The sequence below is a fragment of the Heloderma suspectum genome, chromosome 11 (assembly GCF_057233095.1).
Source record: "Heloderma suspectum isolate Gila_16-S chromosome 11, 16-S_ref, whole genome shotgun sequence".
In the NCBI taxonomy this organism is placed as follows: domain Eukaryota; kingdom Metazoa; phylum Chordata; class Lepidosauria; order Squamata; family Helodermatidae; genus Heloderma; species Heloderma suspectum.
Window position 1 is genome coordinate 7056529 of NC_139468.1, and position 13211 is coordinate 7069739.

The 13211-nt window shown below is 44.7% G+C and overlaps 1 protein-coding gene across 2 annotated transcripts; it reads left to right on the forward strand.

The window, feature by feature from the left end:
• Positions 1–1073: 1073 nt before the first annotated feature.
• TM2D3 (TM2 domain containing 3) lies at positions 1074–12086 on the forward strand. 2 transcript variants are annotated; one of them, XM_084816732.1, is made up of 7 exons: positions 1074–1188; positions 3591–3686; positions 4785–4942; positions 6633–6807; positions 8230–8305; positions 9203–9318; positions 9803–12085. In XM_084816732.1, exons 1-7 carry the CDS (start codon positions 1095–1097, stop codon positions 9907–9909), a joined length of 822 nt encoding a protein of 273 aa, XP_084672858.1. In that variant the 5' UTR covers positions 1074–1094; the 3' UTR covers positions 9910–12085. The 2 variants fall into 2 exon arrangements, with proteins under 2 accessions (XP_084672858.1, XP_084672860.1); XM_084816734.1 differs by lacking the exon at positions 9203–9318 and having other exon boundaries at positions 9803–12086.
• The last annotated feature ends 1125 nt before the right edge of the window (positions 12087–13211 follow it).

Consider the following 13211-nt stretch of genomic DNA (forward strand, 5'->3'; position numbering starts at 1 on the left):
GAAAATTACTGACATAAAAGGGATAAGCTTGCCTTTTTAAGTGGAGTCAAAATCTTATCCATAACTTGAAACTTCCTAAAATTTGTCAAACCATTTTTAATAGACGGTAGAAGGCTACCCTTAGCAGACAATAATAGCAACATTAGTTCTTTTCTCATGCTTGGTATATTTATAAATTGATGCACCATCTTTCAGTTTGCATTTACAGGGCAATGAACATTAAAAAGGTAGTAAAATACAGAAGGAAACAAGGGTAGAGTGGAATATTACTACTGCCATTGGCACCGTGGCGCCGGTTGCCAGGGTGAGTGTAATTCGTGGTTAGAGCAGCCAGCCCCAATGTGGCACCCTCCATGTGGTGGACTACAACCTTCATTATCCCCAGCCAGCATGTGCGGTTGCAGTCCACCATGGCTGGAGGGCACCAGGTTGGGCCAGGAGTGGGGAGACCCATGTTCACCTCCCAACTCAGCCATGCAGCTCACGGGGGGCCCTGAGCCAGTCGGGGTCAGCCTCACCTACCTCACAAGCTTGCAAGGATAAAATTGCGGGGCGGGGTGGAGGGAGCAAGAAGAGAATTGCGGCAGCCGCCTTGGAGGAACCGTGGGATATAAATGGCCTAAATCATGACTGGTTGAGTTTGGTCAAATATTTATTTTGTGAAATGAAAAAGCGCAGCAATTCATTGGCTGCTATTGGGGGGCTGAATTTATAAAATGAGCTTTTTTTAAAAAAATGAATGAATGCACTAATAATTCTCAGTCGTGTCCCCCCTCCCCCCCCCAAGCAAACACTAGCCCCTGCTGTCCTTTCATAGTAAATCCGATGGCCTTCAAGGAGCCGCACTAGTCGCCACCGACTCGCCCAGGCCAGTCGCTATGGCTCCTGTTGCGTGTGGTCACGCGGCTTCTGCCCTCACGGTGGCGCCGGAGAGCTCGTCCTAGACAGACTGGGAGAAACACACACCCGCACAGAGCCCGGCCTGCGCCTGCGCAGAGGGGGCCGAGCGCCGCTCGCCTCCTCCCCGCGGCCGCCCCTCCAGGCCTTCCTCGGAGCGGGGGCGGAGCCGAGCCGAGTCCCCGGATGAGGGCAAGATGGCGGCGCTGGCGGCGGCTGGTCTGCGGGCGCTGAAGAGGCTCTGCCGCGTCGCCCTGTTCCTCTCGCAGCTCTACGTCCTGTCCGGGCGGGGTGAGTGAACGAACAAGGAGGCGCGGGGTGGGGGGAGATGCTGCGGAAGCTCGGGGGCGGGTAGGTATTTATTATTATTATTATTAATAAATAATAATTATTAAAATATTAATTATTAATCGGTTAATATTGCTAATATCTCTCCTAGTAGCCCCCACATAGGGCCCTCAGGGCGCCTCACCAGACAGCAAGGCTGGGGTGGGCTGCGTCTGAGGGGGGGGGATTCCCCAAATGGGGGAGCGGTGCTGGGGGTGCAGGAAGAGGTGCTGGGGCTCGGGGCCCCCCGGCGCCCCTCTGGTTGGGGAGTTTTTCCCGCCTACGCAGGGATGCGGAGAAGGGGCCTGGTGGTCGTGGTGGTGGTTCTCAGGGTATTTGCGTAGTGGTGTGGGGAATGCCCTCTGCACATGCTCAGAGGGCAGATGCTCAGAGGCCTGCTACGTGCGGTCCAAAGGAGCTTCCCCCCAAGTGGGCGTCTTCCAGAGGTGTTGTGGCTGAAGCTGTGGTCCCAACACCTCTGGAGGGCGCCCAGGCGGGGAAGGCTGGTCTAAAAGTTGGGTGCCTGGCGTTGGGGGACAAGGTCTTCTGGCCGAGGGAGCCCCTTGTTACCCATGGAGGCCTGAAAAGAGGGAGGAGGAGGGTGTATTCTTTGTAATTGTTCAGACGTGGAAGATCTGCGCTCTGCTCGTGCCTGGGGGCACTGTCGGTAAATGTCATTTGTTTCTAAAGGTGAAGTCCTAGCATCAGGAAACAGTGGTTCAGGTCGAGTCCCTGCAAGGAGCTCCCTGACATACTTAGAGGACTAGAAAATGGGGGCTACTCTTCACTCAGGGGCTTTCTGCTCTCATGTATGTTTCATTTGTGCCCAGGGGTGCTGCTGTGACATTGGGGAATCGGTGCTGGGGCTGAGCCTCGGGGAGGAGTCCCCGGCACAATTTGAGATGCCTGCTCTTCCCTTGATTGGTTTTAATGCTGATGCTGTCAGATACATGCATGGTGTGTGGGCTACTTTGGAGTTTGAAAGATTATTGAAGAGTTATTTCTATCATTGTAGTCATATATAATGACACCCTTCCTTAAATCTTTGCATAGGCTTCTAATCCACTCCCTTATCCTGCTTCTATTCTTTTTATTTATTTTTTCTATACAACCCAATAGCCAAAGCCCTCGGGGCGGTTTACAAAGATTAAAAACATTAAAAATACAATATACAAAGTATACAAATATACAAAGTATACAGTATACAAATTCTAAAGCTCTCCATGATTTTGCATTCTTCTCCCTCCATCTCTGCCCAGTTTATACCTGCCTGTGACCTTTCTTCCTGCAACTGTACCACCCTCAGCTTCCCTGCAAAGGGTCCTGCCCTCTAATATTAATCCATCCATTCTGTCTGGCTGCCCCTGTGGCTGTTATATTCTCTCAGGACACTGGGACATTCTGGGAGTTGTAGGACTTTTTCTGTCAAAACATGCATAGGATTGTGTCCGTATAAGGTGCTGCATAATTCTCTCCAAATTAATTTACAGAGTACAAGAGGACAGGTCTCTGCCTCCAGGGGCGTACACTGTAATTTTTGTCACAGGGGAGATAGGGGAAGGAGATGGAAGCAGGGTTGAAGAGGGGAAGAAGATGCATTTTAGTTACATGCACTTTACTTCAGGGAATGGAGATTAAGGGACCTCATGAAGAATACCTTTTAGAGATATTTAATTTTGAGTTGCTGGGTTTATGGCTGTAATATTGTATTGTTGGAACAATGCTGTATAGTTCCAAGCAGTCTTGGAGGCCATGAGAGTATTCATTACTTAAGATTTCTTATAGGTTTATATATCAGCACTGAGTCTGAGTTAACACTTGGTAACACGAAAGCTCTGTTGATGTTACAGTCGGCATGTATCAATATTAATAATGTGCAAGTCAGCCCCAAGGCTGCATCTGCAAGGCAACTTATATTCATGCAGACTTGGGCATGGTCCATGTGTGCTTCTTGGCTGTAGCCTTGCATGTGTGAGTCAGCCCCAGATCTGCATCTCATTGAGGATATACAAAGTTGCCTTATGCTGAGTCAGACGGTCAGGCCGGTGGTTGTCTTAAGGCCTTAGGCAGAGTGGTTTTCCTTGGCCTTTCTGCCGGAGATCCTTTTTAACAGGAGATGTCCAACAGAGACTGAACTTTATGTAAGTTCTTGCTGTGTGAACATTAAGAGGCCCTGTAAGAACTGAGGATGACCTATGACCACAGGTGTAAATAGCATGATGGGATCTACGCTTTGGCATCCCTTTGAATTGAAAGCAATGTGGCCAACTGTACTGCAGGCCCCACTGAGGAGAGCGCCCTCCCAGACCATGCTATCAGTCCCAAATAATGAAATCTATGTTTTGTGGGTTTTCCCCCTTCCCCAGGATCGTTGAGCTTGGAGCAGTCCCACACACAAGCTCACCTATCAAAGGTTGCGATAGTCCCTACAAGCACACATGTGCCATCATCTAAAGTACCAGGTATGCCATTATTTTTTCATCTTGTTTTTGTTTAGAGTTAAAATATGTGACTTTGTAAACCTTGTTCTGCACTGATGCATTGTAGTGAAGCTTTTTAGAGGTCTGTGAGAAATACTGCGCGTGCAGAGTAGATTCCTTCCAAACCTCTACATGTGAAACCCTTTAAAGCACAGTTGTTATTTCAACTTCTTGGAATGGGTGACAGAAGAAATCAGAAACACAAATATTTTTTTCTTGAACTTAAAAATAACTAAAGGAAGTTTTCAAATTTGAAAAGCAACCCAGCTGTACTTTCTGGTAGAAAGTTGTTTCCTAGTAGGAGCAAAAGGATATTAATAGACTGGAAAGGTGTTGTTCACAATTGATCAGAAAAACAGCATGAACTTTAGAGAATGGATCTGAACGTGATTACAGACACCACTGCCACAGGGTGTTAATTAATGCCATTGTTAAATAAAATGTAGCTGCTAATTTGACATTGTACTTTCTCCTCCCACTTACCCTTCTGTGAAAGCAGTAAATTTTCCCTCTCTATGGATGGTAGCTCCTATTGTACTTCATAATGGCAGTCCAGGTATGTTTTCTGGACTATTCTCTCACTGTGTTTGCTTTTAGTGTTATAGGCAGTTCTTCTCTAACCTAGATCCAAAAAGTCAGTCACTTCCCTTTCCAGGTAGATGTGACCTATAATCTTACCCAAAGAAATGTCCCTGCATTGTGAAAATTGTCTGGGGCTGCCATCCTAAATATCGTTACATGGAAGTGAGACCCATTGAACCTTCTGGGGACTTATTTACACAGAGCTTCAGTTATCGGGCAGTATAGAAATGTAGTAAATACAATTTTGCTGTACATTTACCTGGGAGTAAGCCCCGTCAAATACAGTGGGCCTTACTCCTAAGTAAATATGCATAGGATCAGGCTGCACATTATTGAAGTATTTAAAATAGAAATAAATGAATTATTGAACATTGTAGAGTGAGGTGGGAAAATGCAGTTGATTAGGTGTTTTATACAGCACCTAGGAAGTTCAGATATCTTTTTCTAGCCTTGTGTGGAGAATACTGAAGCATGTGTTTACTGATTTTAATTCTTCAGAGACTACGTCAATGCCACCTTATGTGATCCAGTGCCCTAGCAATGGACTATGCAGCCGACTGCCTCCACAGTGCATGTCCTGTAAAACAAACTACTCCTGCATCTATGGAAAACCAGCGACTTTTGAATGTGAAGCCAATCCCCAGGTTCACTGTGTTGTAAGTGGAACAGCGGTTTATTCATTTGTAATCAGAACATGAATCTCATGGAAAATACTACACTGTCCTCGTTTGAAGGAAAAGGAACACAAATGTGTGCGTGTCTGGAGAAGTTCAGGAGGCGCTAGGTATAGATGAACATGATAGTCTGCTGGATCCAGACATCACTTTCTAGTTGGGGCTGAGATAGTTCACTTCTATAGTTTAATTACAGAGGTCTAAGGTAATTGTTACAAGTACCGCATTGGGATTTGCTCCAGTGATCCCTTGTGGCACTGTGCATGTGCATCCGTAGAATTAAAAAAATATATGTGGGAGCCTGATTTACCCCTACGTCTGTAAAGGGGAAATATGTGCATTGGCTTTCCCTGTCATCTGGAACCATGCACGATCAGATCATGGGGAGGAACTACGTACATTCAGCCGCTTTCCCTGCTGCAGACATTCTGCCCAATATGTGGATCACTGAGGGGTTGGGGGAGAGCTGGTGCAGCCCTCACACAATTACTGGTTTATTATTTATCAATATTTCTGAATCGCTTATGTTAAAGACATTTCTAAGCGATGTACAAGACAAGTCTTCTACAGAGGAAAAGATTACCTGTCTAGGAATGCTCGTTGGAAAGGTATGTTTTGGAAGGTGATGAAAACCCAGAAGGGTTTGTGCCTATCTCATTTGTATTGGCAGGGAGTTCCAGAGAGGATGCTACAGTACTAAAGCCCCTTTTCCGAGCCATAATGGACCAAACCTCCAAAATCGTGGGCAACACGAGGAGGGTATCTTCTGAGGGCATTGTGAACAGTTTGAGGGTGAATGCCTGAAGGGGGCCTGAACATTTTACATTTCACTGCTGTGAGGTCCCATTTTTGTACTGTCTATAGCCATGTATACCTGCCAATGGAGGATAATCCTTCATCCATCTAAAGAAGTGAAGTCTAGTCCAGAAATGATTTTGTTGTTCAGTCGTTCAGTCGTGTCCGACTCTTCGTGACCCCTTTAGCCTTGTGATACGTTCCATGGGGTTTTCTTGGCAAGAATTTTGGAGTGGGTTGCCATTTCCTTCTCCAGTGGACCACATTTTGTCAGAACTCTCTGCCATGACCTGTCCGTCTTGGGTGGCCCTGCACGGCATAGCTTATGGCTTCACTGAGTTACGCAAGCCCCTTCACCACAACAAGGCAGTGATCCATGAAGGGGCCAGAAATGATTATGCTACAATAAATGAGTTAGTCTTTAAGATGACACAGGGCTCTGTTGGCTTACACATTTTTAAAATTATTACTTTTATATCCCACCTTTTTTCCTTTTGCACAGAACCCAAGATAGCTGGCTTGGGTTTCTTGTACAGCGAGGTGGCTGGCTATTTGATTTTTTCATTCAACTTTGTGTTTGCTTAATATCGTAAAGGTGTCTAGCGCTGTGGTACTGTCAGCAGTATATCAGGCAATGTTGACAAGTCATGGGGTGGGGACTGTCCCACGTGACTGTCCTTGATTCAAGCAAAATGTATTAGATTTTCCAAAGAAAAGTCTTGTCTATTCTGTCAAGTAATATTATTATCTTTAATTTCTACTGAGTCGTGTTACTTATCTGTTAAAAAGCAAGTCATTTAATTATCTAAAACTTTGTAAGATAGGTGTCTCATTAATCTAACCTATGAGTTCTTCTATTTTTTTGCTACCTACACAGGATCCGAAAAACAATCGCCAGAAAAGCTTCATGATCAACATGACTTGCCAGTTTTGCTGGCAGCTTCCTCCATCAGATTATGTTTGTTCTGATCCTTCAAACTGTAAGACAGTCTCCTGTCCACGGGAACGATACAGTGCCAATTGCACGGTGCGGGATCATATTCATTGTTTAGGTAAGCCATGCTCTCTGTAGTTATTTGGGGTGAAATGCCATTATAGCCGCAATATCTTGTCCTGGTAGTGTTTTGCTGAAATACCTGGACTTTTGGACTTGTAACATGAAGGCCTTAAATTTAGCGAACAGAATTAAAATTTGGTTCATTCTTGAGGATTGCAGGTCATTCTCCCTTCTCTCTCCCTCCCCCCAGTGTATGTCTTTGGGTTTATGCCCATGTCACACATCGTTAGGGGCACAAAATATCCCTAGGGATGATGTCTTGTGCTGATCTGGAACCCCATCTATCTCTCAACCAACACATGCCATAGAAAACTAGGTCAGTGACTTACCGTGATTAAGTTCTCCATATGTTACTTTCTTGCTGGCAGTGCCAGCTGTTTTTGAAGTAGGAATATGCAAACTGGAAGACTTTTGGGATCCTGAGTGAAGACTAAGCTGTGTAAGCTTATTTGGTCTTACGATATCTGGCTATTGTTAAAGGGGGTGGTAGATACATTAGTCCAGGGGTGGGGTAATCTGTGCCCCTGTAAATGATGTTGGCTCCACCTCCCACCATCCCCAGACAGCATGACCATGGGCAAGGATAATGGGAGTTGATGTCCAACAACATCTATATGTCCACAGGTTGCCCCTTCTTCCTCCACTAGTCAGAAGCACTTAACAATGTTGTGGCATATCGGTCCATGTTTTATAGCACGGGTGAGCAGTCTTCAGGCTTGTGGGATCTACTTCGGGGTGTTTTTTTTTACTAGAAGCACAAGATCCCCCAATCGGAGCCTGGTGCAAAAAAAAAAAAAGCAGACTTAGAATTAAAGAGTTTTGAGCCCAGAATTAGGAAGGATTTAATCACATCTGGAGGGCACCAGGTTGGGGAACACTGAACTAAGGTCGTACCATAATGACCAATTTGACCAGTGATTAGAGTACTATGGTCAGTTTGTGCTTTGTTTTCCAGTGACCAGGTTCAGATGTCACAACAACTCAGGGTTTTTTAAAAAATCGTTGTGAACGAGTGGGAGTGAGTGGCTGGCTCCACCCCCTGATCACTCCCGCTGGGGCTAAACAACCCAGGGGCACCCCAACCCTGTGTTGTGTAGTCTGATGTACATCCCTGAGTTGCAACCAATGATTAAACCATGGGTTGTCTCGCCCCCAACAACCCAGAATTCCCAGTTTGTGTGTCATGCTAAACAACCCAGGGACACAGCATGCCTGGGTTGTTTAGCTCCTCCTATTTGCAGCAGGAGCGATCAGGCAGTGGGAGCAAGCATGATCGCTTGCTCCTGCAAAACACACAAAAGCCTAGTTTTTTAAAAAAAAAACTGGGTTACGACATCCGAACCGGGCCATAACGTGCTCTGACCTCCTTCACCTTTGTGGCTGTGCTTCTAAGATTTTAATGTATTTTTATTTTAAGGCAAACGTATCTTTCCCAAGATGCTTTATTGCAATTGGACTGGAGGCTACAAGTGGTCAACAGCCTTGGCTTTAAGGTAGGAAGGGGATTATCTGATTTCTAATTTCTCTGGGTATCCAGTATGACATGGAGTGCTCATAAACCCCAAACTGTAATGGAAAACCAGTAAGGACGTCAGCTGACAAAAAACCCTTGGTCGATCATCTGCCTTTAAACTGATTAACATTCCAGGAGCGCCAATACACCAATGCTTGAGTTTCATCATGACTGCCTGTAGTTTTCCGGGGTTGGTTTTGACTACAAAACCCTAAAACAGCCTGTGCCTTCCATACCTTAGAGGCCATTTCTTTTTGTGTTTCTGCTCTCACTTTTTAAGATTGGGCTGAGTGCACACTCTTAATAATTTAATTTCTGCAGGGGCGTTCGTTGCTGTACCCAAATCGCCTTACGTTGGTGGTTTGCTAGTATAGGATTTTTTCCACCCAAAGAAAGCAAACATTGTGCCAGGTTTAAAAAGGTGACACTGACTCCCGGTCCATTTCTGGGCACGACTCAAAGAGCTGGTATTGACCTATAAAGCCCTAAATGCCTAGGACTGCCTCCTCCCCCGTGAACCTGCGTACATGTTTAGAAGTTCCATGGAAGTCCTTTTTTGGGTCCCATCACCATTGGAGGTGAGATGAGTCACAACTAGAGATAGAACCTTCTCTGTGGTGGCACCCTGCTTTTAGGATTCTGGTGCCACGTTTGTCGCCTTTTTGTGTAGGTTGAAAAATCGTTTTATTTTCCCAGGCCTTTTAGATTTTTGTTTTTAATTTGACGTGTTTCTGTTCCATTGTTATATGAGAATTGGTGTTTGAAAAGTGGAGTAAAAACATCTAAATAAAACCTGTTTTGGACTAGATGTTTGGTTAAGTGAGTTATTTTGTTTTTGTTTATTTGGTTATTTTGTTTTTCTTTCTTTTCTTTACAGTCAGTTCTTAAGCATGGTACCTGTCCTAAGTCTTGGGAATAGGATGGGATACTGCCAGAGTTCTTTTAGTTGTGAAGACCAGTGTCAAGTCCTCAATACTTTTGATCAGATAATTGGTAGGGCTCCTTAAAATACACAATTTTGTTAGTAATTTTGTCAGTGTTGGTACGATGATATTTGTCAGTTAAGATGAATTTATTTAATTGCCTTGTCATAAACATCAAAAATAGATGGGCACCTAGATTTAGATGCTGAGCTGCTTATACGTTTAGAGCGTTTAGTGTTGCAGCATCCACCCTCTGGAATGCATTACCAGCTGTCATTAGACAGGCCCCACAGTTCTGGCGTTTAGACATCTTCTCAAGGCCACCCCTTCACACAGGCTTTCCCTGAAGTGTGACCGGCCAGCTACGGTCTGTGGCGCACAGTAGAGGGTGCAGTTTTACTGCTGATTAGCATTTATTTATTATTGTGCAGTTTTATTACATTGTTGGTTTTGATGTAATGACATTGTATGTTCACCACTATGATACCTCTGTGGAGAGCGGTATATAAATCTGGGTAATAAATAAAATACACATCCTTGTGTTTTCTCCGCAGCATCACACTCGGTGGTTTTGGAGCGGACCGTTTCTATTTGGGCCAGTGGCGGGAGGGGCTGGGCAAGCTCTTCAGCTTTGGCGGCTTGGGAATTTGGACTCTTATAGATGTGCTACTGATAGGAGTTGGCTATGTGGGCCCTGCAGACGGCTCGCTCTACATCTAACGGCTGATGCAAACTATCTCCGAAGTTGATCGTGCTGGAAAATACAAAAACTGGACTTCAGAAAGAGATCTAGGAGCGCCTGTTCCACATGCGCACATATATTTTATGTACAGCATCTGTACTTGGTCTACCTTTAGCTTAAGGTAAAATAAATGATCATTGAAGGATGCTTTTCTGGGGTTTGTTTTGTTTTGGCTTTTCAAATGCACCATTATTTTTTCTATGAAAAAGTTTTTCAAGTTGCACAAACACTATTTCTTGGACAGGTGTAAACTTAGGCATGCTAGTGGACAGGTCTAACAAATTTCTTAATCATGCCTGCAAGCGTTTCTTTTTCACATTCCAAATGGTGGTGTGGCCAAATCCAGGTTGCCGAGCAAACATTTTACTGTGAGTCTCTGATCATCTGAATTGCATCTCATCTGTCATTGTTCTGTAACTTTAATTTTACTTCAGGCAAAAATCTTCTGAAATGTTGAAAAAGGTTAACAGAGCTGCTGGAAACCTGAATATTGATCTGGGTTTGGTTGACAGATGCAATCTTAAAATCACAGAGTGGGAAGTGACCTAGGAGATCATCTAGTCTAACGCCCTGCTCAATGCAGGCTCTGCAATGCAGGATACAGTTTTAGCATCCCTGACAGATGGCTGTCCAGCTTCTGCTTAAATACCTCCAGCTTAGCATATCTCTACCAGCTCCTGAGGCTGTCTGTTCTACTGCCAAACACCTCTCACTGTTAGGAAGTTTCTCCTGGAGTTAAGCTGAAATCTGCTTCCTTGCAACTTCCACTCGTTGGTTCTAGTCCTGCCTTCAAGAGCAACAGAAAACATGTCTTCTCCATCTTCTGCCTAACAGCCTTTCAGATCACGATCATGGCTGCCCTTCATTTCCTCTTCACACTAAACATACCCAGCTCTTACTTGGTTTCCAGAGCCCTCATTATCCTGGTTGCTCTTCTCTGGATGTGCTCCATTTTGTCAATATCTTTTTAAAAATGTGGCACCCAGAACTAGACCCAATACTCCAAATGCGGCTTAAGGCAGAATAGTATGGAGCTATTGATTCCCATGAACTGGACATGATGTTTAAGAATGTAAGAAGAGCCCTGCTGAGTCAGACTGAAGGCCCGTCTAGTCCAGCTTTCTGTTTGCACAGTGGCCAACCAGCTGCCTGTGAGAAGCCCACAAGTAGTGCAGTAGCACCTTTCCGCTTGTGTTCTGCAGCAACTGGTATACAGAATTTAGAAGAAAGCTTTACATATGTGGCTTTCCTACATGGATGTCTGCATGAGGGAAAACACTTCTATGCACAGCTTTTACATTTCTTTCCACAGGAGCCACTGAAATAACAAACTGTGGGCAATTGTTGGGTTAACTCCGGACTGTTAACTCATAAACAACCCAGAGTTTCCCTGTTTGCATGTCACAAAACAATAATTGAAAGTGGAAAAGATGAGTGCATGGGAAGTAATGCCCTCGTCGCTTCACTCATCCCCAGAAATTCCTGGGTTAAACAACCCAGGAATTGCAGCATGTGCAAACTGGATCTACCCGTAGTTTAACCAACTCATAGTTTACAACCCAGAAGCCATGGATTCTCTTTCTGGGTTTGTGGTTAACAAACCATGGTTTGTAAGCACAGATGTGTTCACACATCACAACAACCCAGAATTCAACAACCCATACCATGGGTTACTGTTATGTGTGAATGTCTCAGGCTTTGCATTAAGGCAATCATGCAAGCAGCACTATAGCTCTTCACTTAATATTTCCCCATACCTCCCCCTATTCAGGAGCGTGTGGGATCCAATGCAAATTTGTTACAAATGTTTGTGAACTGCTGTAGAAAGGGAAGGAATACTTCATAACACACATTTCTGATGAGTAATTCTACTGAATAGCATATTTTAACGTTTATTTAAGGCTCCAATCTCCTGTTCTCTTCTTTCTTTCTTTCTTTCTTTCTTTCTTTTGAGAGCGGTGCATGTGTACAACAAAGTGGATGTGTACTGTCTAGCCAGATACTTTGGCTTTTGTAGGACTGATAAGTGTTGGATAACCATTGAAGCTCAGCCTTCTAATACAATGTACTGTAATAAACCTTACTTTGTTTCATCATTCTTGTCTTCTTGCTTTCCTCCTTCCATGCTGAAAATGAGTAACTACCTTAAATGTAGTCGGGTAAAACCGCCTTGATACTATTAGGTATCTAGCTCAGTACTGTAAGGTGTGGGCAGACATCAGGCTTGCAGGATCTACTTCGTTTCTTACTAGAACTTCCAAGATCTGCCAACTGGAGCCCTGGTTTGCAAAAGCCATACACTTTAAACATTCCTTCTGTGTAAAAATCCCCTCGTAGTTACCCCAAGCCTCCTTCCTATGAGCGGTGTAGGGTTTTCTTAGGGGGTGGGGTGGGGAGAGAATCATTTTGCTGCTGTTAAAACACGTGGTAGTCTGAAATCCTTGCCAGTCTACAACTCCTGTACTGGCTGGGGATAATGGGGACAGTATTCCAAGAAAGCTACCCCCAGGTTGGGGAAGGTTGCAACGCGGCGCAACACTGGCCTGGGAGTAAGCTCCGCTGAAACCCGTGGGGCGTCTTCGCAAACGCGTGTAAGCTTGCACCGAAACGCTATGCGCGCTGGCCTATTCATTTTTATTACCCTCCTACACCGCCCAAGGCTGCATATTGTCACCCTGCTTATTTAACTTATATGCAGAGTACATCATGAGAAATGCCGGGTTGGATGAATCAGAGGTCGGAATTAAGATTGCCGGGAGAATTATCAACACCCTCCGATATGCAGACGATACCACCCTAATGGCAGAAAGCGAAGAGGATCTAAAGAGCCTCTTGTTGAGGGTGAAAGAGGAGAGTGCAAAAGCTGGTTTGAAACTCAACATTAAAAAAACGAAGATCATGGCATCTGGCCCCAGCACTTCCTGGCATATAGAAGGGGAAGAAATGGAAGCAGTGACAGATTTTACTTGCTTGGGCTCCATGATCACCACAGATGGTGACTGTAGCCATGAAATTAAAAGATGCTTTGTCCTTGGGACGAAAACTATGGCAAACCTAGACAGCATAGTAAGAAGCAGAGACATCACCTGGCCGACAAAGGTCCGTCTAATCAAAGCTATGGTTTTCCCAGTAGTAATGTATGGCTGTGAGAGCTGGACTATAAGGAAGGCTGAGCGCCGAAGAATTGATGCTTTCGAACTGTGGTGCTGGAGAAGACTCTT